The sequence below is a fragment of the Sebastes fasciatus genome, chromosome 10, assembly GCF_043250625.1.
Source record: "Sebastes fasciatus isolate fSebFas1 chromosome 10, fSebFas1.pri, whole genome shotgun sequence".
NCBI classification, from domain to species: domain Eukaryota; kingdom Metazoa; phylum Chordata; class Actinopteri; order Perciformes; family Sebastidae; genus Sebastes; species Sebastes fasciatus.
The window spans coordinates 11,337,446-11,362,709 of NC_133804.1; the positions used below are offsets into that span (position 1 = coordinate 11,337,446).

Below are 25,264 nucleotides of genomic sequence, written 5' to 3' on the forward strand. Positions count from 1 at the left end.
GGGGACGTGCATTTTGGTCCCCATTTGGAAGGTAGAGTCCCCACAATGTGACTGTGTAAACATATTTATGTCCCCACAATATGGGTAATACAAGCTCACACACACACACACCAACACCAGCGATTTCGAAACTCTGTGGCGTTCTGTCATGGATCCGGGCCAGCAGGCCTTGACACACACGGAGGGCAGTGTCTGGAACAGGCGTCCGTGTCCAGTCTGTCTTTTGTGTGTATGCGCACACATGCATGAGACAAATGTTTGCATATGACAGGGCTGCAAGACCTGCCAGAATCCAAACTGTTTGCCCTTGCCAAAGATTCAAAAACTTCTTTTTTTTTTGGACACTTTTTGATGCTTTCTCTTTTCGTCCTGCAGTGATTTCTTCGGTATCCAAAGATTTGCTCCGTCTAAGAAGCGGAGATGAATCTTTGTATCAGTATCCAGTTCTAAGAGTTGACTTATGGAAATCTGTCTCATTACTTCTGCCTCCTTACGGTTCAAACTCTCACATAAAAACATAATGATCCAAGCTGTTTCTGTTGTCTCTTCTGTAAGTCAAGGATTTTTTTTTTATGTTCTAAGTCTCGTCAGTTTCCATCCTCAGAAAAGTCTGGGATAATTATGGGAATAAAAAGGCTCGCTATCGGAGCAGATTAACAACATCTCGCCGGGCTGAACTCCTCACTCCCTTTTATCTCCTCAAACGCAGCAGAAGAGAAGACGAGTTACGCAACTCGCCACCTCAGGGACCCAGTCGACTTTCCACCCAACTTCTGTCTGTCTCTGCATGTCTAGGGTGTCTGCCAGTCCTGTGCTATTTGATGTGCTCGTTTGAAGCAGCCACGCGACCGGGGCGAGAAGGATGTGGCTGTTGTTTGCAGCTCGTGTCGCTGTGCTCCGGTTCCCTGGAGGGACGAGTTTCAAAGCGTGGCAAAGTTGGACCTTTCCTGGTTCTACATTTAATACCTTCTCAAATCGCAGTGTGCAGGGTGGCTTTCTTCCCCCCTCTCTCTCTCTCTCTCTCTCTTTTATCATTCCTCCAAAGACCCTCCTTTCATTTGCAAGGTTTTGAAAGACCTGTCCTCCCCCCCTCCTGTCATTTAGCTAAAACATGTCATTTGAGGGGAATTAACATCAGTGCCCAAAAGCCGCTTTAGCACGCATGGATCCTAATGTGATGTTCTTTGTCTTATATATTAAAAGAGTATTTGATCATTCCAGCTTGATAAAATGTTATTATACATCAAAAACAGTAAAAGACTTACAGGATTTTTTACTGTACACTCATTAGAGGCAGCTTTTATTCCCAGAGTTGAACTTGGGGTTAATTAGTATCTGACGGTGCAGCTGGGGGAAAGTTTCCAGATGAAAACCGTCTGGCTCTGTATTTCTGGCTTGTTTCTACATCAAATTAGCACATATAGCATATATCGAGAGGCCTACGATTAAATTTACAGCCAGGAGTAACCAAAATTTAATTGCCAATTTAATCAGAATATAAATTTGGGTTTACTGTGAAAAAGGCATTTACAGTCAAATTTATTACATCAGGATAAACCCCCTGTTTTACTGTATTATTATATTTACTGTATGTTAGGGCTGCACCTAACAACATTTTTAGGGCTGTCAATATATTAAAGTATTTAATCATGATTAACCGCATGAATGTCCATAGTTGCAAATAAATCACTTTTTTTTCTTTTCAAAATGTACCTTAAAGGGAGATTTGTCAAGTATTTAATACTCTCATCAACATTAAGTGGGCAAATATGCTTGCTTTATGCAAATATATTTATATATTTATTATTGGAAAACAATTAACAACACAAAACAATGACAAATATTGTCCAGAAACCCTCACAGGTACTGCATTTAGCATAAAAAATATGCTCAAATCATAACATGGCAAACTCAAGCCCAACAGGCAACAACAGCTGTCAGTGTGTCAGTGTGCTGACTTGACTAAGACTTGCACAAACTGCATGTGATTATCATAAAGTGGGCATGTCTGTAAAGGGGAGACTCGTGGGTATCCAGAGAACCCATTTTCATTCACATATCTTAAAGCCAGAGGTCATGGGACCCCTTTGAAAATGGCCATGCCAGTTTTTCCTCGACAAAATTTAGCGTATGTTTGGAATGTATGACATGGTTGGTACCAATGGATCCTTTAGGTTTTCTAGTTTCGTATGATGTCAGTATCTTTTAAAGCTTTAAAACTGATTCCGCTACTAGCTAAAAATCGCAAGTTGCATTAATGCGTTAAAGAAATTAGTGGCGTTAGTTAAAACGAATTTACGTTAACACGTTATTATTGCGTTAACTTTGACAGCCCAAATTATTTTCATTGTCGATTAATCTGTCGATTATTTTCTCAATGAATCGATTAGTTGTTTGGTCTATAGAATGTCAGAAAATGGTGAAAAATGTCGATCAGTGTTTCCCAAAGCCCGAGATGACGTCCTCAAATGTCTTGCTTTGTCCACAACTCAAAGATATTCAGTTTACTGTCATAGAGGAGTAAAGAAATCAGAAAATATTCACATTCAAGGTGCTGGAATCAGAGAATTTTTACTTCTTTTTTTTTCTTTAAAAAATTTTCAAACCGATTAATTGATTATCAAAATAGTCTGCTATTAATTTATTAGTTGACAACTAATCGATTAATCGTTGCAGCTCTATCTGAAACCCTGGTACCAGTACGTTACCCCACCAGCTTCCATGAGACAACAAATTAGCATCATTAAGGTTTTAGTAATTTCCATAAAATCATGAGGCTCGACTCCCTTCGGACAAAAAACAACCAAAGCAAAAAACTGGATCTTTGATCAAACAGTGCATTTTCTGGATCAAAACTTTAACACCCGCATGAGATCTGTATAAAGACATGACATTATCCAGAAGCACTAATACTGATAGGAGCAGTTGTCTTTACTTGAATGTAACATGTAAACTTGCTCTGGTCGGGTTCTGCTGTTCATATTGCATTTACTTTTCTATCTGTAATATTTAGATTGCATTACATATTAATCTCAGTAAGAGGTCAGAATTCGAGTGTATTGCATCTTCCCATTTCAAAGGGTATGTACACACCACAGTACGAAACACAGCAGAAATTTGATTTTTAAACATCTCTCATACCCCTGCTGGCATTATCTGTAGAGCATTTATGTTGTTAGTGGACAGCTTCCAAAGAAAAATGTATAAAAGCAGCAGCAGCAAACGTTATAGACAGACTGAGCTATCTATAGTATTTAGTCATATACAAAAAGGTGCCCATGTGAACCCTGCAGTGCAAAGACAAGACAAACAGCGTGCAAATACAGATCTGGCATGCATTATATGTAGAATACCACAAATAAACTTAAAACATGGAACATGATCCAAGAGCTTCAGGAGTTGATGGGAGGGCTATTACAAGTGATTGCTCTATCAATCTCAAGACTTGTAAAGGTTCTTCAGGTTACATGTAATTACAGAAATCTGTCTCACTTATTAAGATGTACCTGGATTTATTGACCACAGGATCTTTTTCAAAGTGAGCGTGCAGCTGGGGAATACCTTTAAATTCAAGTTAAAAGGGGAATGTGACACAATTTTGGATATTATTCCTGCTCCTAGGACAGTTCAGCTGATACTCATGAACATGTACCTCTATTTCCTGCAGCTATACAAACTGGAGTACTGACCCCTGAGGGTCATTGAATGATGGAATATCTACCACCGCTCCATACACAATGAACAGGTACTGAGGTGGTTTATTTTTAAGATGTTTTATGACTTTTTGCCCCCAAATGTTGCAAATTCTGGTTTGTACATGTTATAAAATTAGTTATTTTTTTCAACTAATGGTTCTACAAAATAAGAGCTTCACTGTCTATGATAGAGCCCCAGATCTAACAAATATTCACTAGTATGTCTAAGTAATAATATTGTGTAATAATGTGCCAAACAATGGAAATAGTAGAAGAAAAAAAATCAAGGTTTCCCGGCATCACTGATTCCAGTTTATTTATAAAAATATGTTCAGTCAGTATTGATATTGTCCTCCAGTTTTATGCTCTTTGTTATACTCGTCCTCTTTTACAGGTCATTACATTACAACACTGTCCACTGAGTGACAGCTACTATCAATGTAACAGTTACATTCAACCACAGAGGCAAAGAGGTGATAGTACAGCGCTGCGCCGCTCCCTCAGGGCCTGACAAATGAGTCGTCATCTGACATAAAATTATACAGCGTGTCACCTCTCATCTAAATTTGGCCCACCCTCAGATACTGTAGGCACATTACAATTAAAAAGAACAGCTGCTGCACATGACAGGAGACGAGTCGAAACCTATGCAATAAAACAAGGCTTCAACAGAGGACAGAATCAGCCAAATAACTTCCACAGAAATACATTTATGATGCATTACATTTTTTTAAAACAGTAGCTCTATATATGAGCAATGGAGATGTTTTTAGAGATTGTTGTTTATAGGGAGGCCTAACTTATGGAGTCATAGTAGTGCCATAATAAAGAATAAATCTGTAAAAGAAAAATGAATGTGGAAATATAAAGAGGAATAAATAAAAGAATATATAAGTGAATAGAAATGTGGAAATATAAAGACAAAAAAAGAATAAATAAGTAAATAAAAAATGTGGAAATATAAACATAAAAAAGAATAAATAAATGTGGAAATATTAAGACAAATAAAATATAAAAGAATAATTATAAGCATTTTCGTTTATTTTCACATGTATTTGTTAATTTATTTCTTCTATTTATATATATTTACATATAAATTACTCAAATAATTTTTTTTACAAACTGTTTCTTTGTATTTATTTTATCCCTTATTAGTCCTTATTCTTTTCCCAATTGCTTTTGCTATTCCTTGAAGGGACATGTATTGACACATCACACATGTATATATTGCCACAGTAATATAATATAATATATACTAATGCCCCATTATGCACAAATGACCAACATATATGCATCCAGGGAAGTGAAAACCTGCCATATGATTTTGAACATAACATTTCAGTAGTTTCTTTTGACATTATAATGATATTTAACTAATATAAGTCATTTTAGACTGCATATTTTATTATTCCTTTATATGACATTTCTAACTTATAGTCAGTTTTTTTTTTTTTTAAGATTTTGTAAGACAGAGACATAGACAGACTAATAACAAAAATTACTTCTCATGGTTGCCTCATGAGTCATTACACACAGCTCCGCCTTAAACCCATCACTAGTGGTCATTAACACTAACTAAGTCTAATCTAATCTACATTATGTGATCAGAACTTGACATATGGTGTTTGTCAGCTCGTGACCGATGCCCGTCAGGACAGCAGGGGTTGAATTGGGTATCGTTCAGGGTGACGGCCTCTTCTTCCCTCCCAGGTGGAGAGTTAAAAGGTCGGAAAGGTTACCAGGTGGCGATGTTCTCTGCACCTTCATAGTCCTATAAGGTATTGGCCCTTTGCATTTGTAACCACCAACTGCTCTGCTGCACTGAGGCCTCAAACACAGGTAAGCAAGTTTCTCTGTATTCCCTCAAGATTTCAACTTTTGAAATTGATGTGTATAATAAGCAGGGGTGAAAGTAAAGAGTAGCACAGGCAGGATCTATAATTCAACCAATCTACTGGGCCAAGGAGCCTGGCATACAGCCAAGGGGGATAGAGGAGTGGCGGGGCCAGATAGAACGCTCTGCCAATGTTGTAATGCCTGGCACAGGTGCATTGTTAAAGACACTGTTAAAATGATTCATTTTCAATCCAATAATCTGCAGTGCACTATAAGATGTCCACAAAAGGTCTATATAGTTTCCAAATGACTGCTAAATATGTTTTTCACCTTGAAACAGGAGCCGGACTTCCAGCTCGGGAGAGTATCCATCACAAATGGGATTTGACTAATAACACTAATGAAAATCTGTAATCTTGGACAGATCATTCCCACTCCTGAGCACTGTAGCTGCTAAACTGGAGAGCAAGGTGTGGGGTGACCTTGAGGATACACTGACAGTATCCACGGTGATGATGTTGGGACATTCTTTCTAGCTTGTAATAGATGGTGCTTGGATAAAATAAGGGGATAAAAGGAAAGCAAAAGGAATCAAAATACAATCAATTTCCAATAGGAGCTGTGTAGAAATAACATTAAAGGAAGAGTGTGTAACATTTCGGGGGAATCTATTGGCAGAAATGGAATATATAATATTCATAACTATGTTTTCATGAATGTATAATCACCTGGAACTAAGAATGGTTGTGCTTTTGTTAGCTTAGAATGAGCCCCGTCAGTGCCCGATCTGTCCCAGCTGCCTGATCTGTTCTGCGCATGTGCAGGCGCGCCTACCCAGCATACTTTGCGGGAATACCCGCCCCTACTCTGCCTCTATTGGCTACTGGGTTCTAAACTTAAACGCTAGGTAGCCTAGCTATGATGCTAACCAGAGTTTTGGGTCTATCGTGGTTGTGGAGAGTGACTCAACCACGGCAGCTCTGTAGGCAGGCTACCCGCTCCGAACACCGGAATGTTTTTTCATCATTAAATTCATTTTCTGAGCATTTTTGAGGCGAGAACTCAACTGTGTGTAGATTTCGAATATTGGCAGTTTTACGAAAATTGATTGATGTTTTCAGAGTTGAGAAGCTCTATAAACTGATTGTCAGCCAGCCACCCGGCCAGGCACGCTGACAGAACCCACTCTGAGCTGAGCTAGCTGGAGCCCTCTAGAGACTGGTCTCGTCGACGTGCCTGTGGAGATCGCTGGCTAAGTGAGCTGTCACGCTCACAGAACCCGCTGTCTTAAGAGACAGGATGGCTATACTTTACACATTTAGTTATTATCACAACGCAAATGTCCATTATAAAAATCAACAAAAATGTGTAAAAGCCATCCGTCAACAGGGAAGTAAAAGCCTCTTGTCTACGAGACGGTCTCTTGAGACAGCGGGTTCTGTCAGCGTGCCTAGCCGGGTGGCTGGCTGGCAATCCCCGCAGGCGCAAGCTCGGTTTTGCACTCAGCGGCTCACGTTACTGCAGTCTTGGAAAGGGAGGAGGGAGCGGAGGGGTACTCAGTTGGTTGCAATCTGCAACCACACCACTAGATGTCTTCAAATCCTACACACTGCACCTTTAAACATAACTTTGGATGTCTGATCTCTAATAAGCTGAAATCTGATTTCTAATAAGATGAAATGTCCAACATCAAAAAGATAACATAACTTCATCTTTTTGATGTTGGACATTGGGGTTGATTTTAACTTTTATGCTATGCAATTATTTCAGGAATTTATCAGTATCATTACCACATCACCTCAGTAACTAACAGTTTGAGGTCAGCCTAGGTCATGAAGATGGAAGTTTTGCACTCATCACTTTTCTTAATCTTTGACTTTGCTCGCTTTGGCTCACACCAATTGTCAGATTTAGAGATTTGAGTAAAATATCATCCAATGACTTTTCAGCAAGACCTTGTTTCACCAAAGCTTTTTCATCCCTCGCCTTTGATTTTCCAATGAAATAATGAATTGTTCAGTTTTCTGTTCACTTCAAAGCTCTTATTTTGAGGTTGGGGGTATTGCTGCGCGCCTTCAGTGTTGTCTCTCGAGTTATTATACTCTCAAAGCCTGAAGCTATCTGGCAGAATTTCACAGGAACATCGTAAAATATCTATATCTAAAGTTATTAAAAGAAAGTGGTCTTGTAATGCCCGAGTGTCATCAAGAAAGGTCTGATCAAATTTGAACATCATCCCTTTAGCTTTCAACCGTCTGGCCTCGAGGTATTAAGTATTGATGGGTGGATTCACTTCTACTGTTTGAAATCTAGCATAATAAAAATTTGATCCGATGTGTACTATTTTATGTGGGAATTTTCTTTGTGCTTTGTCCAATAGGTGTCTTTCCTATGGCCAGGGTACCATGTGCAGTGTCCATGCTGCTAATGCTGGCACTCTGCTCCCCAGCGGTGTCTTCAGCCCCCGTCCAGCACCTGTGTGGCTCCCACCTGGTGGACACCCTCTACTTCGTATGCGGAGAGCGGGGCTTTTTCTACAGTCCGAACCGGCCCCAGAAGCGGGATCTGGAACATATGCTCGGTAAGGCCACGTTAACTGTGGGAACTATTTGGGAATATTCTGTTTGACTTGTGTAAATTAAGCTCTAATTGTGCCCTTGATGGTGGGAGTTCAGAGAGGAAGAGTGTGACATTGCCCCAGACACGCCGGGCTAGCTTTGTGCCTCTGCAGTCACTGCCCACCACTGTTCAAAGTTCAGACTCAGTTTAATGAGAATGCCAATTTGGATCCTAGCTGGAGGAAAAAAAAATGTTTAAAGACAACAAGCTAGAAACTGAATCTATGCATTTGTCCAAACCATCATTAGTGTGCAAAGCCCGTCTCCGGCCTCTTTTGAATTCAGTGGTGGGGCCGGGCTTTCATATTGTCGCTTTCAACATCTATGATGTGACAAATCCAGTAACCGTAAACCTTACGAAATCCCCCATATCATTACTCCCAAAACGCATAGTTTGGATGTTCCGCTTCAAACATTCTATTGATGTTTTGAAGTTAACTTTAGGAGGTGTAAGCTATGATATGCCTCTGTTGGAGCTCCGTTATATCTCCTCTTGAAGTGGAAACTAACAAGACTAAATGGATTGGAGGGATCTGATTACCTAGCCATTACGTCTCCGTTAAAGTGTGAACAGTTTAAAATGTAGTTTGAGCAACTGGAGTTTTGCACAACAGCAGAAGCAGAAGCTAACACAGGGCTATGAAAACTTTGTCCACTTCAAAGGGTTCCTGTCTAAAAGGGCCAGACAGGAACGGCGGATGTGGAAGGCCCTTTCTGGCCGCAAGAAGCCCAAGGTGAAGCGTGGCATCGTGGAGCAGTGCTGCCATCAGCCGTGCAGCATTTACCACCTGGAGGGCTACTGCGACTGACTCATCGTCACTCTACGACTAGCAACACTCATAGCTTGTAAAAAAGTCAATTTCTGGCCCAATAACTTGCTGGCTATGTCTTATCAAGTGAAGGAAATAAAGCTTCATGACCCATAACCCAAGGCTCCTCTCTGCAAAGATTGTCAATGTGTGTTCTTTGTGGCGGGTATATAGTGTGGATGAAATATGGGTTGTAATGGCCTTTTGCTGTGCTCCAACCTGCGGCTGCAGTCCTACAGTGCCCTCTACTGGCTGAGGACGGACATGGCTGAGAAGATCAGAAGCATAAAAAAGGCTTTGTACATGGCATTTTTACACTTGGGAAGTAAATAAATCTCAATAACACTTTTGTTTAAAAAGAGTATTAACATTTGTCTTTATTTACAAAGAAGAAAGATTTATAAAGCGCTATCCCACATGAAATACTTACTGGTTCTGCTATCCTAACAATTGCTAAGGAAGTTAAAAGGGATCAAATAAGACTGTGTGTAGACTTGCAGCCATCTATTTCCTCATTATTTTACTCACTGCTCCTGCACACATACAATCTGCCCCTATCATTTCTTTTTAAAATCTAAACAGCATACATCCTCCCTCTATTTGTAACATTTTGACACAAAAGGCTGTAAAACAGCAGTTAGTGTAAAAACCAGTTTACAAAATTGACCCAACATTAAAAAGTGTCCAAGGTGAAGAAGAATTAAAAGACAAAAACATTTACATTTTATTTAGTTGTCAGTTCTTGTCTGGCAGAAGAACTCCATTATGCATAATGATTTCCTGATAAAAAACAAAGAACAAAAATCATATAACCGTTCAATTCTCATCACACCTTGTCATATCTCCAAAGTTCTTCCCCTGTATAGACGAATCCGGCAAACGCTTTGTGTTTTCTACGATCTAGTGGCCCTGCCATTACTGCGGTGGCAAGTCTCAGTGACTCTACTGTCTGCTAACCGCGTTAACTGGTGACTTTCAGCCGAATACTTCCATGGTTGCTCTCAGTAACTTGCGTAACTGGTCGGCGTAGATAATAAACACAGATGAGTATGTATTTAAAATGGATTAAAGTCAAATTGAAGGCTTTTACGAGGACACCTACATGTTCTGTTCGTGTTTTCAACAGCTGCCGTCACCGCGAGCAACAACGTCGCATTTGCCTGAGAGTCACCAGTTAACACTGAGCAGACACTTTGTAGGTGTTCTGTTTGTGATGCCGACCGAATGATGTTTACTTTGTGGTCCTTAGGTTGCCCGAGTAAGAGCAACTAACGCTACAGTTAGTTAATTGAGTTAATTTATTAGACGGTGTCTTTAACCCACTAACGTTAAGCAGGGTTAACTTAGCTGACATTGCTTGTTTCAGGTCAACATTGGTAAGCTGAGAACGGCTCAGGATCTCCCTGAACTCAATGACATTGTTGTCAAAAGTGACATTACATAGAAAGCAGGGCTGTCAAAGTTAACGCAATAATAACGTGTTAACGCAAATTCGTTTTAACGCCACTAATTACTTTAATGCACTAATGCAAGCGATCTTTCGGAGGTTGTAGCGAGCTCAGTTTTAAAGCTAGAGTGAAGATACTCGCATGAAACTAGAAAACCAAAGGAACCCATTGGTACCAACCATGTCATGCTAACATGTCCCGAAGGAGGTAAAATAACGCTCCAAATTGATGCTAAATTTTAGCGCCGAAAAACTGTCACAGACATTTTCAAAGGGGTCCCTTGACCTGAAAATGGGTTCTATGGGTACCCACGAATCTCCCCTTTACAGACATGCCCACTTTATGATAATCACATGCAGTTTGGGGCAAGTCATAGTCAAGTCAGCACACTGACAACTATTTTTGCCAGTTGGGCTGCAGTTTGTCATGTTATGATTTAAGCATATTTTTTATGCTAAATGCAGAACCTGTGAGGGTTTCTGGACAATATTTGTCATTGTTTTGTGTTGTTAATAAAAACTGTGATTAATTTGCAATTAATGACGATTAACTTGCAATTAATCACGATTAACTATGGACAATCATGTGATTCAATATTTTAATCGATTGACAGCCCTAATAAAAAGTAAAGGTAAAAGTAAAAAACGGTACACTCCTTGTGCGTATTGCAGGGAGATGCCACTGCACTAATGGAGACTTTTTCACTTTTGGTATTTCCCTAGATTTGTGTATAGGTTCAGTGTGTTGCAATTTAGTGCTCACCTTCTTTAAGAGCTTCAGTTTGCCTGTTCTCCTTGTCATGTTGGAAAGCTTGCCTGGGATCAAACCTGTGACGAGGAGGACCGGAGAGCTTTGACTTCAGCTGCTCCAGATCACTCTTCTGCCGGTTCACCTGGGACCGAAGCTTAGACACCTCCTATACACACACAGACAAAACCAGAAAAAGATATGGGCATGAAGTACAGGCACTTGAGATTGAGACAAAACGTGATTTGGAAAAGCAGTCAGTGCCGCTCTCGTGTATCACCTGTTTCAGGGTGACGTTCTCATCTTTCAGCTTCATCACATGCTTGATCTTCTGCTTCTGGTTCTGGTGGCCCAGCAGACGAGCGTAAGCGTCGGACAGCTTGTTCAACTCCTCCTGGTTCACTCCGTTTTCATTGAGCAGTGCATTTCGCTCGGCTGCAAACGCATTGAGCTGTTCCTGTGGGCACACACCAACATGAACATTAAGAGGGTTTTAACTCATCGGTTTTATCTAAACTAAAAACCTGCATGAATTGTTTGGGCTACTTGGGGTAGTGCAACACATTAACACAACTGGTGATTTTTAGGTTTTAGCGGGCTCAGTTTTAAAGCTAGTGAAGATACTGACATGATATGAAACTAGAAAACCTGAGGAATCCATTAGTACCAACCATGTCATACTAGCTTGTTGGCAAGGAGGCTACACAAGCTGTTGTTGCCTGTTGGGCTTCAGTTTGCCATGTTATGATTTGAGCCTATTTTAATGCTAAATGCAGCACCTGTGAGGGTTTCTGGACAATATTTGTAATTTTTTTGTGTTGTAAATTGATTTCCAATAATAAATATATACATACATTTGCATAAAGCAAGCATATTTGCCCACTCCCATGTTGATAAGAGTATTAAATACTTGACAAATACATATACAAATCTCCCTTTAAGATTCATTTTAAACAGATACAAAACGTGTGATTAATCACGATTAACTATGGACAATCATGCGATTATAAGAGTTATATTATTATAAATATTTTCCTCGATTGACGGTCCTACTATTAATATAAAATCATTGATTTGTGTAGCTCTAATGAAAGACGATCTCGGCTATTCTGAGATTTCATATTGGAACTAAAAATGACTGACCTGGAAGGGCCTGACTTTCGCAAACAGCTCTTCATATTGTTTTCTCCAGTGTTCCGTCTCTGATCTCGGGGAGCTTAGAAGAAAAGAATGACGAGTTAAAATTTTAAAGCAACCCACAACTCAAAATTTGCACACACAAAAAGAATCCAATCTTGTTCACCTTTTCTCCTGTGCTTCAGTTATTTGTCTTTGGAGTTCCTGTCCCTGCTCCTCCATCTCCCACTGCAGTGTAACCTTTTCCTGAGACAGTACCTCCACCTGCTCCTGCAGAGCCCGTCTGTCTTGTCTTTGTTCTTCCAACTCGCGCTGCAGAGTCTCCGTCTTCTCCTCCATAAGGTCTAATTGGGCTTGGAACCTCAAACCCTCTTGTTCAACCTCATCCAGGCGAGGCTGATTTCTTTCCTGTTCTGCCATGTTTAGTTGATCTTCAAGAGCGAGCCTGGATTGTTCTACTTGAGACAGAAGACTCTTCCTTTCCTCGTCCGCCCTCTCAAGCTCGGCCTGTAGTCTGAGCACCTCTGACCTGACCTGCTGGTGGTCCTCTCTTTCAACCCCCAATGCTCCCCTTTCCTCATGAAGGGCTGTCTGTATTTTAACTTTCTCTTCTCTTTCTTGTTGGAGCTGTTCCATTATTTCCCTTTTTTCCTGGCTGACCTCCTCTAGCAGTATCTGGGCTTTCTCCTTCTCGTTTTGGAGCTGAGTTGCACCCTGACCTCTCTGCTCCTCTAGTTGCCCCAGTGCCTCTTCTCTCTCCTTTGTCTGCAGCTGTAGTTGATTGATCAGGGCAGCGTGGCTCGCCTCCATGGCCTTTATCTCCTCATCTTTTTGTGCAAGGTGAGTCTGCACCTCCAGCAACTTTCTATAAAGTCAAGGAAAAAAAGAAATATTTTAAAAAAAAGGGGGAAACAGTGACAGTTATTTCAACTCAGACTCAAAGTGAATTCGGAGCACACCTTGAATTCTCCTCCCTGGCTTTTGCTTCAGCTAACTGCCTCTCCTGGTGTTCCTCTAACCCCTCCTTCACTCTGTTGACCTCCTCCTCTTTCTGTTGAACCATTTTGTCCATCTCCTCCTTCATCTGCTGCGTCACTCTCTCCACCTCCGCTTCCAGTTCTTTCTGTCGTCCCTCTGCTCCCTGCAGAGCCTCTTTGGCGCTGAAAAAGCAAGACAAGCAGTCTGTGAAGCTTACACATTGACTGAATTTAAACCTAAACACGAAGCACATTCCAGGAATACTGACAACTCAAGCGCTCACCTTTCCAGCTCTGTGACAAAGTCTCCCATCTTGCTCAGTGAGTTTGTGTGCACCTCTTGGAGTTCTGCCATGGCTGCTAAATGCTCCTCTTTTAAAGCTGCCACATCGTTGCTCTTACTAGAAATGATAAGCACACAATGTTTTATGTGTTAAAAGTAGGTGTCTTGACTTACAACCGATACAAGCATCATCATACGAATACTAGTTACATACATTTATTTTGGTCTTTTCTTAATTTGACAGACTTCCAATTCATGTGGAAATGTACTTTAAAACAAACATTTTCTGAAACACCCTATTTCTGAAATACTGGTCCTGTGAATACATCAATGGAAAATCTGAAAGTCTCCCGTCGATGATGAATTGCACAGCAGAGCGATGCTAATGCTTTTGTAAGCAGAGCGGACACAATTAGCTGATTCAACAAACAGTTGATAGAGAGAAAATTAATCTGCGACTATTTTTGTATTCAATAAGCCGCAAGCAAAAATGCCAAACAGTATCTGGGGCCTCATTACAGAAACTTCCTAAGTCTGAAACCCCATCTTTTCTCAGTTTAGGATGACATTTAATAATTTTGGTATTACAGAAACATGTTCCCTGACTGAATTTAGGAAAAAAATCGTATCTTAAGATAGGAATTTAGCTATTACAGAACCTCCCAAACTTAGGGAAGTTATGGATCCTAAATTAGGATTACATAGACTCTGTCCTTAATTCAAAATAACTGCCAAAAATGGCAGCAGCACTGTGGTAAGGGCTGTATGGCACTGACAATAAAGATGGAGAACAACACAACACTGAAATATGATGACGCTTTAAATTTCCAAGACCATGTATTATGTAAGGGATAATGTACAGCGAGTCGGTCGGGGTTTTGCATAGCCCTGTCTGGGTTTATTTCAGAACAATGACCCGCTGGCTGTCCATTATCCCGCTTATTACACGGCTACTTACTTAAGAAATCAATAATTTGACACAAAAATATTCCACCAGAGTCTGACATCAGAACTGCGTCCATAGCAGCAGCCTGCTAGACATAGCAACGGCCTGCTATAAAGACATAACAGACCGTAGAACGCCCCGATTGATCAGAATCAAATATTCAACAGAGCCGTGTAATAGCTATAGATACAAAATATTTTGTATTTCTTAAGGGCAGATAATGTATGTTTCCAAGACAAATGTGCTTCGGGAAAATTAAGTCTATCTTATGTTATCTTATTAATTAAAAAATGATATATACATTTATGACACGATTAGTGCCTCTGACTTCTCGTAGCATAAATTGAATGCCCGTCTTTTTTTCCATGATAGCTAGCTAACCAGTGATAAGTGAGAGCCCTTGATATTATGGCTTGTCCATCTCGAACATACAGGCAGTCTCATGTACATTCTAAACATAGATACCGGTATGACAGGACGAGTGATGATTGAAGAATCAATTTTACAGTTCTAGTTAGGATTTCTTAAGATAAGATAGGAGGTCTGAGATAGGATATGACACAGCGATGAGTTTAGGAATTGCTTCTGTAATAGGAAGATAGGATTTTTTTCCTATCTTTGAAACTTAAGTTAAGATAGGACATTCAGTTAGAGGCCCATGGTTCCTTGGTTCTCAAATGAGGCAATTTGCTGCTTTGTTGGTCATGTATGATTTTAAACCGAATATTTTTGGCTTCTGGAATGCTGGTTGGACAAAACAACATTTGAAGGGGTCATCTTCAAGGGCTCTGGCATTTCAGAGACTAAACAATTAATCCAATAATCCAGAAAATAATTGACAAATGAATTAATGAAAATCATTTTTAGTGGCAGCCATAGTTGTAAGGTGCACATCGAAAGACTGCCATCCTCAGTTCAAATTCGGCACAAGATGTCATGCCTAAATAAAAAAAAAACATGTTCCCCTCCAACAAGTGCCCTGGTTTCAGTCAGATTCCACAGATGAGGTGGAGAGGTGACTTGCAAACTTGGAATTGGGCATAAACAAAAATAGACAGTGACCCACTGTCTGTGTCAGACCTGTGATGGACTGGCTACCTGTCAATTATTTTTTCTTTACTTTATGCTGGGATTCGCTCCCAGCTGCCTGTGACTAGTATATATAAATAGTAACACACAGGCAGTGGCAACAAATCCAAAAAAAGGTGTTGTTTTGCAGGTGCAGCGAGGAAGACATCTTTAATGCAAGTATGATTTTGCCTTGATACGTTTTCTGTCAACACATCTCATCAGTTTGCTTGGCCTTTGGTTGCTCACCTCTCCAACAGTGCCCTGGCATCACTCAGCTGTCTCTCCAGCTCATTGTTTTCCTCCTGCAACCCCTGGAGAGACTCCTGACTGCTCTCCGCCACCTCCTGCCTGCTCTGCTCCTGGTCCTCCAAGACAGCCAGCTCTCCCAACACCTCCTCCATCTCCTCCTTCAGCTGTCTCAGCCGTTCCTCGGAATCCTCCCTCTCCTGCTCCACCAGCACAGAGAGGGAGTCCACAAGCGCCTGTAGAAAAGAGGAGAAAAGTCAGTTGCGGCTTAGGTGATCCTGCACTAAATCTTAAAAGAATCTCAAAAGAATGTGCCATGCGAAAAACTGTTTGTGTAACCTTTTCTTTAGTCAGTTCCTTAGTGAGAGCAGCGTGTTCTTGCTGGAGCTGGATCACTGTATTTTTCTCATCTTTTTTAGTTTCCTTCAGCAACATGAGCTCTGTTTTCAACTCCTCCACTCTCCTTATCCCCTCCTCCTGAGTCTTGCCTAAAAGAAAAAATCAAAACAATGCATGCATCACATAACCGGCAATTTATTTTTGCTATTTAAATTCATAACAGGATCTTAGTGAACATACTTCTCTCTTCCTCAGAGAACAGACATCGCTGTTCAAGATGCGCCACCCTCTCGTCCAGCTCCTTCTCCGTCCTCCTGAGCACCTCTCTCAGTCTGGCGAGCTCTGCCTCCTGCTGGCGAACTGTTGCTTGAGAGTCATGAACTTCTTGGTCGGCCGAATCCATTTGTTCCTCCATGTCACTCATTGACCTCTGTGAAGACTTGAGCTCCAGCTCTTGGTTCTCAAACCTCTTCTCCACTTCCACTAAAGCGTCCTTTGACGCTTGCAGCTCTTGCTGGAATTTCTGTGCCTCCTCCTCTTTTTGTCTCAGCACATCTCGGGTGGTCTCTAGCTCAGTAGTGCGCTGATCTAGGTCGGTCTCTAGTTGCCTGTGGAGAAGTGGCAAATGAGTGTCATGGCATACAGTTGAGATCTCACTTGCTTTGGAGGAACCTGTAAGAGCCACAATGTGTGAATATAAGTTAAAATTAATAATTTCTAGTTATTGTAAATGACTTAGATGATGTTTAAAAAGGTAAAGAGAAAAATGCATGTATATTTTATTTTGATGATTTAGACTCCCTTTAATATAGTGAGAGAGTGAGTGTGCATTAGAGTTAGGAGGCAGAGAGCTGCGTTAGACACGGGAGCACATCGTTTTTCTACCGTGTGACACTATGTAATATTTAACTTTTCTCAGTAAACGTTTTAAACTGGATTACATCTCCTGTCATTCGCGTCAGACTGAAGTTACTGTGCCTACAGCTCGTTTGTGGCTTATTTTTGGGATTCAGAAGGAATGCCACTACAGAACCTTTAGGCGTTTGCTTACTTCACTTTCTCCACCTGAGAACCAGCAGCAGCATCCTCCTGTGTCTTCTCTCGGAGCTTCAAACGGAGATCCTACAAACACACAACAACAACAACAACAGGTCAAGCATGTCTTTCACAAAGTAGGACTAAAAGATGTCCACTTGTTTGAAGAATTGACCAATCCTAAATCCTGCCCTCCTTAGTTACTGTTGCTAGGTCGGACAAGCTTCACAAAAAGAAACATATTTCTTCAACATACTTCGGGACGGCACAAAGCCAAAATCAACACAAAATCAAAGTTCCTCATAGTAACTGTGACTATATACAATGTAATGTGTCCATGAAGATTGTGACACCAATGTAATGCAACTTACATGGTAATGTTACCTTTGAACAGACGTAGCATATCTAAGTATAACAGGAAAGGGGAACATTGACGAGGTTCTGCCGGGTTCTAAGCCCACTCAACTGTTATTGGAGCACAGAGCAAAAAGGGGCAGGACTTAGGAAGAGTCAGTTGTTCTGAGAAGCTGAGTTTATACCTGGATGTGGTCATTGGCTGCATCCAGGTATTCCTGCACGACTCTGATCTCCTCCCTCAGCTCCCGTATCACAGCTGGAAAATAACAGAATTATGGGTGGTAGGTTAAGGAAGCAAAATTGCAAACACATGCAGGAACACCGTTACCTGTAACCCAGTGGTTTTTAATTGTATATCAAGAGCAATAATACGGACATGCATTCATCTTAATGTGCTCAAGACAGGATGAGAAATCTGGCAAATAGTCCAGAGATTATATTTTCTAGCAGTTATGGGTAAACACGACTAAATGTGTGTCAAGGAAAAAGTAGGCCATACACACAGAACTCACCATGCAATTTAGCATTATCATTCTCCAGCTCTTCGTTCAGGGTTTTGGTCACTTGATGAAGGTCCTCTGTAAAAGGTAAAAATCACAGTACAGCCTGGTTACTTCATCCATTTGAATTCCTCTGTACATGTAAGCATGTTTGTTCCACAAGTAGCACTATCTGATGCGGTTAAATCTTACCCAAGTCTTTATTCCTGTCCTTCAGAGCCGTGACAGTAGCCCTGGCAGCTTGCAGGTCAGTTTCTAGAATCTTTGCTTGGCCTTCAGTGTTAATCTGCAGGACTTTTAACTCCTGGACACACACACACACACTATAAATAAGCATCCAGTTTCGAGGAAAATGTGATTAGCTATTAGCCAATGGAGGTTTTTTACTAAATAATAAAGGACGTATGTGCACACAAGTCCTACCTTGTTTTTAACATCCAAAATATTCCTGGCCTCCATCAACTCCATGGTGAGAGAATGGATTCTCTTTTTTGTAGTGTCAGCAGAAAACTAAAAAACATAACTCAGTCACACTTTTCATGCAGCACTGCTAAAACATTAAAAAAAAATAAAAATGTTGCACTTAAGATACTCTCAACAAGGTGTAATCAAGACAGGATTTCTAAACACTAAATATAAACATCAAAACCAAACACACCTTGTTTTTTAGGAAGTCATTGACTTTCTTAAGCTCAACCAGCTGCCTGTCAAGGGTGGTAACATTGGCAGCAAGGCCTGTCTTCTCCCTGACTGCAGACAGCAGCTTGGCCTCCACCTTCTTCAGCTCCTCTTCCAGAGTCAACAAGCGGCGGTCCTGCTCCCCTCGCTGCTGAACCAGGGATCGTATCTGGATGGAAACAATGGAACAATGACCACATAAACATCTGTTGATTAACCAGTTGCTCAGTTATGACTAAATGACACAAGCCACAGAAAACCTAACATGTTTGTGGTAAACCTACAGCACAAATGTTCCTTTGATGTCAAGTTGTAGTCTTAGATAGAAAACAGTTTTATATCTGGTTGTAGTTACCTCTTTCTCTAAGAGTTTCTGCTGCTTCCTTTCTATGGTCATGCCATTCTTCTTCTTTACACTTGAACCTTCAATCTAGGTTTTCACAAAACATCAATCGGGTTAGTTTTATGACAGAAGCAGTTGTTTGGACTAGCAGATCTGTTACTGTGGAGCCATCTAGCTAAGTGGCGTAGTACTGAAATAAAAGACAACTTACAAGACCATCAACCGACATAGTCCTACGGACAGGTGACATTAAGGCATTTCTGGAGGGCGATGATGGAGGCAGCAGAGCGGCTGGAGACAAAGATAATTAAAATAAGTGGCACAAAATGTTATGTTTTAGATGTTATTTCTCTTTCAAAGGTATTTTTATTAATTGCCAATAATCAATAGAACAGTCACTATACAAGGAAAGTCAATTTCTGTTTTTCTGAACAACACTCACCCGTGACACAACACATCAATCAATCATACCTGACAACAACATACACACAGACAGCCACAGCTGGCCACAAAGGACCTAACTGATTCTCAATCATACAACACAGGGAGAGTATCCACAAATAAGTCATGAAATAATAATAATAATAATAATAATAAGAGGAAGAAAAAAAAAATAAAAAAAATAATATATATATATATATATATATATATATATATATACCTACATACACATCAAATATATATACACACACACACACGCACGCACGCACACAATTGTTGGTACCCTTCCGTTAAAGAAAGAAAAACCCACAATGGTCACTGAAATAACTTGAAACTGACAAAAGTAATAATAAATAAAAATTCACTGAAAATGAACTAATGAAAATCAGACATTGCTTTTGAATTGTGGTTCAACAGAATCATTTTAAAAAACAAACTAATGAAACTGGCCTGGACAAGAATGATGGTACCCTTAACTTAATATTTAGTTGTACAACCTTTTGAGGCAATCACTGCAAACAAGCGATTTCTGTAACTCTCAATGAGACTTCTGCACCTGTCGACAGGTATGTTGGCCCACTCCTCATGAGCAAACTGCTCCAGCTGTCTCAGGTTTGAAGGGTGCCTTCTCCAGACTGCATGTTTCAGCTCCTTCCACAGATGTTCAATAGGATTTAGATCAGGGCTCATAGAAGGCCACTTCAGAATAGTCCAATGTTTTGTTCTTAGCCATTCTTGGGTGTTTTTAGCTGTGTTTTGGGTCATTATCCTGTTGGAGGACCCATGACCTGCGACTGAGACCAAGCTTTCTGACACTGGGCAGCACTTTTCGCTCCAGAATGCCTTGATAGTCTTGAGATTTCATTGCACCCTGCACAGATTCAAGACCCCCTGTGCCAGATGCAGCAAAGCAGCCCCATAACATAACCGAGCATCCTCCATGTTTCACTGTAGGTACAGTGTTCTTTTCTTTGGATGCTTAATTTTTGCATCTGTGAACATAGAGCTGATGTGACTTGCCAAAAAGCAAATTCCAGTCTCGCTTTTTTATGATTTGGTGTCCTCCTCGGTCGTCTTCCATTAAGTCCACTTTGGCTCAAACAGCGACGGATGGTGCGATCTGACACTGATGTACCTTGACCTTGGAGATCACCTCTAATCTCTTTGGAAGTTGTTCTGGGCTCTTTGCTTACCATTCGTATTATTCGTCTCTTCAATTTGTCATCAATTTTCCTCTTGCGGCCACGTCCAGGGAGGTTGGCTACAGTCCCGTGGACCTTTAACTTCTGAATAATATGTGCAGCTGTAGTCACAGGAACATCAAGCTGCTTGGAGATGGTCTTATAGCCTTTACCTTTAACATGCTTGTCTATAATTTTCTTTCTCATCTCCTGAGACAACTCTCTCCTTAGCTTTCTGTGGTCCATATTCAGTGTGGTACACACCATGATACCAAACAGCACAGTGACTACTTTTCACCCTTTAAATAGGCAGACTGACTGATTACAAGTTACAGGACACACCTTAGTTTAACATGTCCCTATGGTCACATTATTTTACATCTTTTCTAGGGGTACCATCATTTTTGTCCTGGCCAGTTTCATTAGTTTGTTTTTTAAAATGATTCTGTTGAACCACAATTCAAAAGCAACAGCTGATTTTCATTAGTTAATTTTCAGTAATTTTTTATTTATTATTACTTTTGTCAGTTTCAAGTTATTTCAGTGACCATTGTGGGTTTTTCTTTCTTTAACGGAAGGGCACCAACAATTTTGTCCACTTGTATATACATACACACACACACACACACACACACACACACACACACACACACACACACACACACACACACACACACACACACATACATACATACATATATATATATATATATACATACAAATAGAAGAAAAAAATAATACAAATAATAATGACAATAATGAATAAATAAATAAAATAAAATGTTCATTTTATTTCTTAGTATTGTTTCCTTGTTGCATCAGCCCTTATCACATGTTACCCACCTGCCTTAAGGTGTCTGAATCGATCAGATTTGTCGAAGGAAGCAGCTCCCTTCAGGTCCCCGGGCTTGATCTCATATGTCCCCGGTGGTGGGGCACAACCTTCAGCCAAACAGCACAGTGTTAGTTACACATGCTACTTCTTTGTTGGTTTTAAACATTTAACCGACGTTAGCTTGCTTTGTTTTGACGTCACTGTGTTCCAGTCACTTCAACAGAAAACCCACTGACAGCGTAGCTGACTAGTTAACGTTAGCATGTCAGCTAACAGAAGCTACTAACCGATGAATAACTACTAGCTACTATCTTTTGACTACTCACCAGGGTTCTCGTTGAACCTTTTCAAAGCAGCTCTTGAAAAAGACATGTTTTTAATCCAGTGTACGTAACGTTAACTGTTATTGAATGTCTAACCGTGTCAGTAATAAGGTGCAGTCAGAGCAGCTCCTCTCTGACACACAACAACAGACGCAACGCTTCACCGCTGAAAATTCAAAATAACGTCATATGGACGTTGACGTTACGTATGGCCAATAGGCAGCCAGTCCTGGATGATGACGCCGTCCCCATTTCTCCACCAGTGTTGCCAGATTGGGCTGGTTTCCGCCCAATTGATTCAAGATTCAAGATTCAAACCCTTTATTGTCATTGTGTAGTACAACGAAATTAGATTGTGACAATCCCATAGGTGCTAAAAAAGATAATACAATAAAAAAAAAGATATAGTGCAATATAAATATAAAAAATATAAAAGATGATACAATATCAAATATAAAAATACAATATGTATATTGATGAGATGACAGTTTTGCCAGATTATTGCACAAAGTGTCCGTCCACAATTGGGCTACTTTTGATAAAGTTGGGCTGGTAGATGAAAATTTCGGGCTGCTTTTTGAAAATATTTGGCGGGGGTTTATGAAAAATTATGAAAACAATATCACCAAACCGTTAAAAACTTCAGTGAACTTTGTTGATGTCCAGTCACTCATATTATTGACTCATTTAATTTGAGTAATATTTGACTGACATGAGTTCTCCTCACCACCCAAACATTGGACTGTTCCAGCTTCTGCGGTCATGCTGCAGAATTGTTGTGATTGGGATGGAAACTGGCAACCTGATCTGGCAACACATCCACTCCCATTCTAAACAAGTAAATAGCTGATTAAATGTGTAAATCCATTTGGAAGTATTATAAAGTATTTGTAGGCTACACATTGATTAAGCCATCCAGATCCTACAGACTTAAGACATTTTTGACTAGCTACCAACCAAACCCTGTGAAATTTTCTAGGTATTTCTAAAAAAAAAAAAATCAGAAAATTGCATCTCCATTATGGTCTCAATGTTGTTTCAAAACTTCCTCTGCACTGCTAGATATGCAAGTGGTGGACAAAACTAAATCCCTTATATTTATTTAAGTCTGCCTTAAAAAACATCATGTGTACTAATGTACTGTATGTTTAGTAATAGAATGTAACTTTTTTTAAACTCTCCTCATGTCATTAAACTATTTTCCGTGTTTACATGTCAGTCGGTCAACAAACCTAACCAGCTAATTAAATTATCTACACGTAAGGAAAAAAGGCAGAAGTAAGCAACAAGCCTGTTTACAACTTGAATACTGGAGCACTTAAAAGTAGAACCCACTGAAAAAACAATATCGTAAACAAAACTTCTTTTTTTTTCAGTTAAACATTTTTTATTTCATGGAAATACAACATAATTTCAAATCCTTTGCAGGACCATTGTTGTACATTTTATATTCTTTTTCTCCACTTTTTTTGTACTTCAAAACATGGTCACTTGTACAACAATATCATAAACAAAGCCTCATGTCACAAATGGAGCCATCGATGACAATAAATTACACTTGCCATGCTAAGGTTTTGAGATGATACATTGGTACCTTCATTTTTACTAGATCGACCTTTAAATGAACAATACGTCGGAGTTGAATAAATATGATAAAAAGACACCGGAGTTACAAAAGAAAGTTTGTTCATTCAAAACGGAGCAGAAAAAGATCACAGGGCAGTTTGGGGAAGGTTACTTCTTAATAATTCATTTGTTTTCCTTCATATGAAAAAAAAAATAGGGACAAATTTTGCATATTTTGATAACACTGCTAAATCTAAAGCAAAAGTCCAACAATAGTAAATACTGACTATGTTATTAAGGAAACTGCCCTTTAATTATAACTGACATTTTAGTTTTTTTTCCTTTATGTGCAGAGTATTTCATAAGTCTGCTAGACCAACATCATCCATTCACACTCAGAACAGGTTAATCTAGTACAGCACTGTCTTTATACAACCTAGAGGTATTTTCTAATCTTGTTTCTTTTTTTTAGTCTTGAAAAAACAAACACATTTACCCCGATGAAGATGTGTCTTTTCCAAATTGTAAATAATATCACTGTATTCATGTACAGAATATAAAAAATCTTTCAAACAGACAAAAGAGAGAGAAAGAAAATGATGAGGTTTCCAGCCAGTAGTAGAAGAGGCAAGTATACCACGGATGTGTAAATTAAAATATTAATAATTAAAAACAAAAAAACAATTACAACACTCAACACTTCACTTAGTTCAACAGTGAAATTTACAGTGGAACTGGTACCGAATAAAAATGTGTTAGGAGGAAGCAAGAAAACCAGATAAATAAAAGCAAATCAAGAATGTACCTTCATTCTTTTGAAAGCAAGCAGGTGAAGGAGTCTCAAATGCATCATGACAGACACTGTGTACCATGAACAAGGGCAGACCAGGTTATTATACAAATGAGTTTTGAAATGCATCACGATAAACAGGTTTGGGGTCATAATAGAGGACACGCATAATGGTAGCACATGTGCTAGTATGGTTAGTAGCTGTAGTAGCACTGAAGAGCACCATGTTAAAAGATCTTTATATAACTTAGAAAATGAGTTATTTTGTGGCGTTATTTAGTCTTTTATTTAAACTCTGTTAGATTTACTTTTTGTCTCAGCTCTTGATTGCAAATTCTGAAAGGCGTTTATGAGTCCCAGTGGCTGGGACGTCAAACAAGTGGCTTCAGATTATAGGATAGAGATACTCTTGGCATTTGTGTCAGTGGTCCAGTCCACAGATGTGCGCAGCGGAAGGAATAAGAGAAGGCATGCATGAGTCTGAGTGAGAGCCACACAGAGAGTAAAATAAAAAAAGACAAGGTGTGAATATACACTTCCGCCTCTGGCCTGGTCCACTTCTAAAAGGGTTCAAGAATTCAAAGACAGCCACGTTTTTAGATAGAGGGTTCAGTTTGAGAGGATTTGTCTTTGGATTCTTAAAGCCAGCGTGGAGCCATCGTGATACCTCTACGAGACCAGGAAGAGGCAGAAATTAGTATCACAGCTATGTGTGTTGTGTGCACTATGTGTGAAGGGGTCTATTTCAACAGGTGGTAGCCAGGGATTGGTGTATAGGAGGCTGGAAACAGCGAACATGCTCCACAGTGGAACTGTCCGTCTCCACCGCCTTCATGTACTTGTTGAGGATGGCGAAGATCTCGTTGTTGAGGATCTGGTACTTCCTAATGCGGTCCGCCATCTTCTTCAGGGGCTGTCGAGGAAAACAATAGAAAAAGGAATTAAACCTGCAGTAGGCAGAATATGTTTGGCATCACAGGGCAGAAATTCCATAATAACCTTTCAGCATATTGTAATTCAAGTGTTCTGAGAGAAAACTAGACTTCTGCACCTCCTCATGGCT

The 25,264-nt window shown here is 40.0% G+C and overlaps 3 protein-coding genes across 3 annotated transcripts in view; 1 reads left to right on the plus strand and 2 right to left on the minus strand.

The window, feature by feature from the left end:
- Positions 1–5,423: 5,423 nt before the first annotated feature.
- Positions 5,424–9,065, plus strand: insb (preproinsulin b). Its single transcript, XM_074648076.1, has 3 exons — positions 5,424–5,534; positions 7,912–8,112; positions 8,813–9,065. Exons 2-3 carry the CDS (start codon positions 7,923–7,925, stop codon positions 8,956–8,958), a joined length of 336 nt encoding a protein of 111 aa, XP_074504177.1. The 5' UTR covers positions 5,424–5,534; positions 7,912–7,922; the 3' UTR covers positions 8,959–9,065.
- A 239-nt stretch (positions 9,066–9,304) lies between these two features.
- On the minus strand, positions 9,305–22,020 carry hmmr (hyaluronan-mediated motility receptor (RHAMM)). The gene is made up of 20 exons (XM_074648075.1): positions 21,849–22,020; positions 21,531–21,629; positions 19,277–19,356; positions 19,078–19,152; positions 18,703–18,891; positions 18,468–18,554; positions 18,237–18,348; positions 18,057–18,122; positions 17,727–17,800; positions 17,204–17,274; positions 16,393–16,760; positions 16,153–16,301; positions 15,814–16,049; positions 13,552–13,668; positions 13,250–13,450; positions 12,457–13,155; positions 12,297–12,369; positions 11,434–11,610; positions 11,169–11,322; positions 9,305–9,738 (listed from the first exon to the last, which is right to left on the minus strand). The coding sequence occupies exons 1-20, from the start codon at positions 21,892–21,894 to the stop codon at positions 9,722–9,724; spliced, it is 3,090 nt and encodes a 1,029-aa protein (XP_074504176.1). The 5' UTR covers positions 21,895–22,020; the 3' UTR covers positions 9,305–9,721.
- A 1,189-nt stretch (positions 22,021–23,209) lies between these two features.
- The window catches only part of cyfip2 (cytoplasmic FMR1 interacting protein 2), a 28,149-nt gene continuing 26,094 nt past the window's right edge, over positions 23,210–25,264 (minus strand). Inside the window, exon 30 of the mRNA XM_074648077.1 lies at positions 23,210–25,114. Coding sequence (XP_074504178.1) covers positions 24,947–25,114 — 168 coding nt within the window. The 3' untranslated portion in view covers positions 23,210–24,946. The remainder of the gene's footprint in view (positions 25,115–25,264) is intronic.